This window comes from Tachysurus fulvidraco, chromosome 26, assembly GCF_022655615.1.
Source record: "Tachysurus fulvidraco isolate hzauxx_2018 chromosome 26, HZAU_PFXX_2.0, whole genome shotgun sequence".
NCBI classification, from domain to species: domain Eukaryota; kingdom Metazoa; phylum Chordata; class Actinopteri; order Siluriformes; family Bagridae; genus Tachysurus; species Tachysurus fulvidraco.
This window is the reverse complement of record NC_062543.1, coordinates 7,392,117-7,401,003: the sequence shown is the minus strand read 5'-3', so window position 1 is coordinate 7,401,003 and position 8,887 is coordinate 7,392,117. Positions and strand designations below refer to the sequence as shown.

Genomic DNA, 8,887 nt, shown 5'->3' with positions numbered 1-8,887 from the left:
GTTGTTTTTGCTACCCGGACGCATTTCTGTTTTGTTCCTATTCAGAATTAACCGTTGCCGCGCTACAGAAAACATGGCAGCTCAGGTGAGAGCTTCATGCCGCTTTCTCAACACGTTCTTTTTGTTTTCAGTGCTGTAGTTTTAAGATCGCGTTATTACGACTAGATTTGTATTGTGTTTATTATTTACTTTATGCCCGGTTTTGGTTAAAATAATAAAAGTAGTCGTGTTGGATGGAGTTCCTGAGCTAGTCGGCTAGCTCTTCCTATGTGCACATGTAATTCATGCTAATTTGCTAAACATTTCTTCGTGTAAACAGTCAGTGGTAATCAGATCTATCATCGTAGGAGATGTAAAGACATTCACAAACTAACCAAGTTACCTAGCTCCCTTAACATAAGCCTCGAATATTTGCTGTTGCTCTGTTTATAACGTGCTATATTAGCGACATTAGCCAGCTAGCTAAAGGTTACTGGTAAACTGTCATTATGCTCATTCCTTATACATCTCCCGAAAGCAAAACAACATACGATGCTTTAGCTTCGACTACTTAATAATAATAGTAATAATAATAATAACTTGATGCGTTAATAGTCGCTTGTTGTGATTAATTCGATAGGGTAACTAGCATAAGTTTTGTCTGTTGTGGCTGGTGTCTCTATGGCAACGTGCTTCTGTGCGTTGTAGCGCCTGCTAGGATTCTGCTTTGTTTATACGTGGTTTGTAATGCTAATATACTTCTGTAATGTCTTTTTAAATGATTCTAAAAGATGGCAACCACGAAAGTGCCTGAGGTGCGTGATCTCACCAAGATTGAGAGAATCGGTGAGTAAAAACGTGCATGCTTCTTTGATCAAATGATAAATGAATGATGTCATCTTTAAAAAGATGTTTACTGTGTTTGTCTCAGGTGCACATTCACACATTCGAGGCCTTGGCTTGGACGATGGTTTGGAACCACGACAGGTAAGATTCCTGACACTGCCTTGTCACTTGGTGCAGTTACCCTAATGCTGCCTTCATGAGCTAATGGAAATATTAAAAAGTTGCACACACATGACTCCACAAGTTGTAATTAAGACTGGGGAAATGTTAATGGGACTTACAACATATCATTCTATGCGTGTTGCACAAAAAGATTACATTATTTAACCATCAGCAAGCTAGCTGTCAGTGATGTTATGCTATCATCAAACATGGTTCATGTTTGTTTGTTTGTTTGTTGTTGTTTATTTTGTTTGTTTTGGTTTTTTTTTTGACAAAGAACGTGAGAAAGACATACTCCACTTAGAACAATACCAAAGACAAATACCACTTAAGTTGGGTAATTCTGATGGCACCTGAAGGCAGCATTGTGCCACAGTAACTACCTGGCTGGTATAGCTATTACATGGAACACAAGTTGCATAGAGTTGGTCTTAGAACACATAATGAGACAGGCTTACTGATGGCTATACCAAAAACAGTAGGCGATCATGTTCTGGCAGAACTTCGAGAAGGCTTAATGGACTCTTATATGAAAAAATCATCTCTGCGCAAAAATCAGATCTGGAGCCACAGGTTGCAAATCATCATCACAGGTGGCCATCAGACACTCGTATAAATGCTATTAAGACATGATATTGTGATGTTCTGACTGGTAAGTGACCATGTCAGTTGAACAAGAGGACAGGCTGTAAACAAAAATTATGTTTTCTGTAAAACAGTCTGAGTAACAGTATATACAGCTTTCTGGAATATTCCAGAAGCGGATGTCAAAAGGGGATTTCTTTTGGGGATTTTGTAAGGTATGTGAATGTAAACAAAACCATGTTTGTATCATACACATTTAATGTTCTTGATTGTGTCAAAGGTGTCCCAGGGTATGGTGGGGCAGCTGGCAGCTCGAAGGGCTGCTGGGCTGATATTGGAAATGATTAAAGACGGGCACATCGCTGGACGTGCAGTGCTTATCGCTGGCCAGCCTGGGACGGGCAAGACTGCCATCGCTATGGGTATGGGATGGGATTTATTTATTATTATTATTATTATTATTATTATTATTATTATTATTATTATTATTATTATTATTATTATTATTATTATTTTTATAATCAAATGTACATTTTAATTTCTATTGTAATCTATTCATCAGTCGTTTAGTAACTAGAGCTGGAAATATGGCAAGATAATATTTATATTATCATTAAATAAATTCTAGCACCTTATCTCAGCTTTTTTTTTCTCTCCAGATAATTACAAACTGCAGCTGATGTGCTATAAAATTATCTAATTAATTTTCTATATTGTACCATTTTACTTTTCAGTCTTAATTGTTTTTCTAATATATATATATTTTTAAAAACCTGACAATAAAACAATAAAACGAATATAATCTAACGTGTTTAAATAAATGCACCAATGCTGTATTGTTTGGTAAAATATTATATAGTGATGGCTCTCATATTCTAGAAATCTGTTCAAAAACCATAATACACCAGTCTCTAGTTTGAAATGTACTTGATATTGCTGTGTATGGTAGGACATATATAATGACTGTTCTCCAGTGACCCTGTCGATAAAAGTGTCTGGGTGTGTTTGTACAGGTATCGCTCAGTCACTTGGTCAGGACACACCTTTCACCGCTCTGGCAGGAAGTGAGATCTTCTCTCTGGAGATGAGCAAGACAGAGGCCCTGAGCCAGGCTTTCCGCAAAGCCATCGGCGTCCGAATCAAGTCAGTGGGCGTCCGATTTTTATTTATATTTTGGAAATGTGAGAAATAAGTCGTGTTTCAGGGTTAAATGTTGTTTGAGCATGTGTGTGTGTGTTTGTACAGAGAAGAGACAGAGATCATTGAAGGGGAAGTAGTGGAGATTCAGATCGACAGGCCTGCAACGGGAACGGTACGTCTCAGCTTAATTTGACATAAACTACTTTATTTCTCATTAAACACCACAGAATCTGTTACATGAGAAAACCCACATTGTATTTTGTTGTTGAGTATTTGCTTACTGAGGACAAAATTCGGTTATTGGACGTTATACTTAGACAAAATGGTGTGTCACATACTTATGCACTATTCTACGCACTATTCTGTGTGTGTTTGTTCTTTCCTTTTTACTTGTCTGTGTTCAGGGTGCAAAAGTGGGTAAGCTGACTCTGAAGAGTACAGAGATGGAGACCATCTATGACCTGGGCAATAAAATGATTGAAAACCTCACTAAAGAGAAGGTCCAAGCTGGGTGAGTAAGTGCACAACACAACTCAGCTTCTAATGCATTTTATTCCTGTTGTGTAGTTAAACTTGCAAGACTGCATGTGATATCTAGTTATATAGGAACTCTGACTGAGCTTTCTACTCCTCTTTAGGGATGTGATAACTATCGATAAAGCCACAGGAAAGATCTGCAAACTGGGCCGGTCTTTCACCAGAGCCAGAGATTACGATGCCATGGGACCACAGGTAAACACTTAAACCACACAGAGAGTGCATCACATATATTCACGGATTTGATTTATTTATTTTTTTTCCCGTATAAATCTGAATTTCCATATTTTCAAACCTTTCCTATGTGAATTGTTTTAATCCAGTTCAGGGAGAAGCATGGCGATGGGTTTAACATTGTCTAGAAAGCACAGGTTGCGTGATATCCTTTAAGACAACATGATGAACTGTATAAAGACTGAAACCATAAAATAACTCACACACACGCACACTGCAAAATGGCGTTTATTTTCATATACATTTCTATTCCATACACAGATTGCTTGCGACAGAGCTGCAAGCTCGATGCACCTTCATTTTTGTATTTATATTACAACGTATACCATAGTGCAAATCTACTGCATTCTGCTTTCTTATAAACCGCTGGCATCGGTACGAGTTCCAATCCGCTTGACTTGGATTTAGTTATGTGTTCAGGGTTCAGTTGCAAGAAGATGTAACTGAAGCCAAATTGCTCCTTTAATACTTTTCTTATTAAAAGTATTAAAAGCCCCATGCTGGATGTTGCTGCAGAAACAAAAACCCATTGTTTGTGCTGGTTGGAATGATTAAACAGCAACAGCTACTATAGGGGAAATTATAAGATCAACTCTGTGGATAGCTTTATTTCTTGTCAAAGATCATGAATAAAAAGGAAACAAGAAAATCTGTCGTTTTTGTGGCTAAGCATTGTTAATGTTCAGAAAAACTTCTGTGCAGTAACCCAACATTATATGTTAAATTAATGTGGTCATTGTTTTAATGCTTTTATTTTTAATTTGATGAAACACACTGTCTTACTCTTGAGAGTTTGTTTATCAGCGTTAGAAACCTTCATGGTGAAAGACTTACATCTTACATTTCCTGCATTTGGCAGACACCCTTATCCGGAGCGATGTACAACAGTGCTTTAACTCTCTGTCGATGAATACATTAACACCATCAACCACCATCATTAGGAATACCATCAACCTAAAACTCTGTTCAGGTTTATTTAAAATAAATATACACTTAAAACAAACAGGGAATAAGTGCAGGTATCGAGATAGATGTAGGTCTTCACACGTCGTTTGAAGATGTTCGGACATCTAGGAGAAGTTCCTTTCACCACCTCGGTGCCAGAACAGAGAAGAGTCTTGATGTACAGTATACCTACATCTTACCCTGAGAGATGGTGGGATTAGTCGAGCAGTGCTGGTAGATCCGAGGGAGCGAGGTGCAGTGTGAGGAGCGATAAGAGGGAAATGGTCCATTTTTGGCGTTGTAGGCAAGCATCAGTGTTTTGAACCTGATGTGTGCAGCTACTGGAAGCCAGTGCAGGAGCGCAGCAGTACGGTGGTGTGTGAGAACTTGAGCAGGTTGAAAACAAATAGTTTAGCTGCATTTTGGATCATTTGCAGAAGGAGAATTGCGTTCATTAATAGATCTGTCTTGCAGATTAAGACTAAATCCAAATCAGAGTTCCATCGACAGATTAAAAAAAATTGTCCAGCTTCTTGTTGGAAAGCAGAGAGAATTTCTTCAAAGTGGTATGGTTTGTCTTTTTTGATTTCAGACGAGGTTTGTGCAGTGTCCGGCGGGTGAACTGCAGAAACGTAAAGAGGTCGTTCATACGGTCTCGCTGCATGAGATTGATGTGATCAACAGCCGCACACAGGGATTCCTGGCACTGTTCTCAGGTCTGCCTTCATTTCTACCAACAACAGAGCCTTAGCCTTCATAAACCATAAGCATTAAAGAAGAAGCCTTTATTTGTCACATGCACATTACTGAACAGTGAAATGTTCATATTAATGTGGCTGAGTTTGTAAGGGAGCGATTCTATCTTTCAAATTGATTGCATATATGTGTACGTTATGACCTTGTAAAAGCTGATAATGCAGTTAGTTTGCAGTAGTACGCTGCTTCATGCTCGAATGAATTTCTTTCAGTAACAGGAATTTTAAACATACTTTAATGATAATAATAATAATAATAATAATCTGCAAAAATAAAATTTGATTAACTTCAGTTTATGCAACTTTATGTCGTTTGGGAAATAATTCAAAACACAAAAAAATCACAAATAATAATAATAGAAAAGTGCAGAATCACATTAAATGTTAAAATATATAAATTAATGCATATATAAACATCATTTAAAGTGTTCAATTTTTCTTATTTACATTCAGTACAAGGTGTATATAGAGATTCTGCTTTCCACTGCAATGCAAGGTACACTCATTAAAATACATTTTAAAATATAGCTGCAGGGTTTGGGCTGCCAAATACCTTTCAGTAACTTGTGGATTTTAAAAAGCCTTTTTCAGAATTTCACCGATCAGGGAGAGACTTTGCAATGTTGTAGACTTGAGTACTGCCTTCTTTCTAGACCTTAGGGTTTGGTCTGCATGATCAGATTTAGAGCAGAAAAAAATATATAATAGTAATTATAAGTTCCCCGAGTAATAATAGGGTTTCAGCACTTCCCTTAACAAACACGTATAACGTTTCTGTCAGTCGGAAAACATTGAGATTGTATTGAGTAATTTAGGAGACAACTAGGTAAAGACCAACAACTTTGTTCGGTGTTAAATTAGACCTTTTGAAAAACAAAAGCTTAGATCAAACCTCTGCAGTGCATCTAACTCCATTTAGGCTTTGATTGTACTCCACTGTACACCCTAATCTACATTTCCTAATGAAATAAAAGCAAACATTTATGGGGATTAGGATCCCTGGTGTATGTAATGCTGAATCTTGTGTGTGTGTGTGTGTGTGTGTGTGTTGTACAGGAGACACAGGAGAGATTAAATCTGAGGTACGCGAGCAGATCAACGCCAAAGTGTCTGAGTGGAGAGAGGAGGGGAAGGCTGAGATCATTCCTGGGGTGAGTATAGCTTCTGTTGGTACACTCTAATCCGTTCACTACATTTATGTCTACTGACCAAATCCTACATTCTGTGGCTGTTTCCACGATGTTCTTAATGTGGCCCAGAGATCATGCATTTAAACTCAACTCAATCCCAACTCTTCATTTTTCTCCCTCATACTGTAGGTCCTCTTTATAGATGAAGTCCATATGTTAGACATCGAATGTTTCTCCTTCCTAAACCGAGCCTTAGAGAGCGACCTCTCCCCCGTCCTCATCATGGCCACCAACCGAGGCATCACCAGGTGTGTACATGCACACAACTAGACTTATTTTTCCCTAGACTGCATACATCATCTGTTCCTCTTCTACAGAATCCGAGGCACCAACTACCAGAGTCCTCACGGCATTCCTATCGACATGCTGGACCGTCTGCTGATCATTGCTACGTCTCCCTACACCGAGAAGGAGACCAGACAGATCCTTAAGATTCGGTGAGATTTGTGTTAGATCCTGCACCGGGGTCCTTACTATACAAACATTTTGATTTGGATACTTATACTGAGTGTAGAGAATAATATTAGGATATTAGAGACTGGTTCTTTCAATTTAATTCGATCCACCAGTCCATCAGATATTTTAAAGCCAGGTTGTGCACCATTTAGCAGGCTTGTCGTGTTATGTATGACACATCTGCTTAAATTAAACAGTGCTGATGTTTAGACTCAGGCCATATCCTGGTCATCTTGTTATTCTTTTATTTGCCACTCGAGTGCCAATATGTCCCATGTGTGTATGCGTGAGTAAGCATAAAAGTGTACTTTCTAAACATGCACATTCTTCCTGCTTGGCTTTCCCCTATTAAATCTTGTTAAATCAGGTGTGAGGAAGAGGATGTGGAGCTGAGCGAGGAAGCTCACACAGTGTTGACGCGTATCGGACAGGAGACGTCACTCCGCTACGCCATACAGCTCATCAGCACCGCAGGACTGGTGTGCCGCAAACGCAGGGTATAGGACATGCACTATATCTATTCGTTAGTGTGTTTAGTTTTGACACGTTTGTGGATGTTTAAATGTTTCTCAGACATGTTCCATAACCTTAAACATCTTCAACAAATTAAAGTATATGCACCTCTCACCTCAGAGTTTGTGCTGTTTGTGCTGCCTGTGGTTCCATCATGAATGGCATAAAAACATTGTAATGCTTGGAAGTTGCAGGAAGTAATCCACTTTTGTCCTCCTCAGGGTACCGAGGTCCAGGTAGAGGACATTAAACGTGTCTACTCTCTCTTCCTGGATGAAGCTCGCTCTTCGCAGTACATGAAGGAGTACCAGGACTCCTTCCTCTTCAATGAAGCACGTGAGTCTCTCTTTTTTTTTTTTTTTTTTTCTTTAATAAACCTGACTTTAAGAAGACAATTGGATTCTTCTCCATTTATGGTTCTCATAGTGGTATCCTGGGGTCTGTGAAACATACCAAGGGGGTTGATTGGTTTTATTCTCATACAGTAGTTCTAATCATATTATATGTATTATTTTGTTATAATAAAATAAATAAATCCAATAGAAATAATGCATATATTATTATTAGTATTTTAATAATAAATTTACCTTTTTATAAATAAATGTGCGATGGTTCAGCCTAATTCAGTAGTAATTGTCCTTGAGCTTTTATTTGAAAATTAAATATAATACTAATAATCATGTTGAAAATCAAATATCGGCAAAAAAAAAATCATGTTTTTTGCTTCGTTCTACAGAATCAAGTCAGATGGACACAGCATAAGGAAGGCTGAGAGGAAAGGATTTTTTTTTCTGATACGTTCCTGTGATGTTTTATTAACTCTTGAGGCCACAATGCACTGATGCCAGTGAAGTGCTTTTCTTCTTTCCAGAAGAGATTCTCATATGCACATTATAGCTGTTTGTTTCTTTCAAAAAAGAAATCCCTACTGTTTGCCTTGTTAGTACTTTCTGTACTTGGAATTTGCGTTGATTTCTAACACCTACGGTATTACTTTTCCATAAAATAAATAAAGACAGTCTAAAAACTTCGATGGAGCCTGGATTTTTCTTGCAAAAGCCGCATAATCAATGTAAATTTAATTTTAAAAAGAACGATTGGGTTTTCACAATCATTATTCAGCTTATTATGAGAAAGCACTTGATCCAGTACGTCTTATTAGTTCCTGAGGTCATGACCTAAAGTCATCACGGTCACGTCATCAGATTGTGTGTGAGGGATGTCGGCTGCTTTATCACGACTTTAATTCGCTTATACGTTGCTGAATTAATAAATCGATGCTGACGTTTTGGTTAATTTCATGAGGTATTCTAATGCAGCCAAGTATTGATATGCTGATGATGCTTAGTTACATCTGTGGTGAATTTTGGAATCAAATTTTCACTAAACATGTTGAACATAGCTCCTTAAAGTTCCACATAATGTGGGGAAGACATAAATGTTTGTCACTGCATATGTTTAGTTTCTTACTGATTTTACTATAGACTAAGGAATCAGTTGATTTACTGCTGATTACTTATTGAAAAATGATGAAATGTAATGTTA

At 37.8% G+C, this 8,887-nt stretch overlaps 1 protein-coding gene across 2 annotated transcripts; it reads left to right on the top strand.

Moving 5' to 3' along the window:
* Positions 1-8,373, top strand: ruvbl2 (RuvB-like AAA ATPase 2). 2 transcript variants are annotated; one of them, XM_027165446.2, is made up of 15 exons: positions 1-85; positions 771-825; positions 911-966; positions 1,853-1,994; positions 2,586-2,715; positions 2,818-2,884; positions 3,117-3,223; positions 3,351-3,444; positions 5,021-5,144; positions 6,240-6,334; positions 6,503-6,621; positions 6,691-6,810; positions 7,197-7,326; positions 7,564-7,678; positions 8,079-8,373. In XM_027165446.2, the coding sequence occupies exons 1-15, from the start codon at positions 74-76 to the stop codon at positions 8,102-8,104; spliced, it is 1,392 nt and encodes a 463-aa protein (XP_027021247.1). In that variant the 5' UTR covers positions 1-73; the 3' UTR covers positions 8,105-8,373. The 2 variants fall into 2 exon arrangements, with proteins under 2 accessions (XP_027021247.1, XP_047665562.1); XM_047809606.1 differs by lacking the exon at positions 1-85 and adding an exon at positions 256-277.
* The last annotated feature ends 514 nt before the right edge of the window (positions 8,374-8,887 follow it).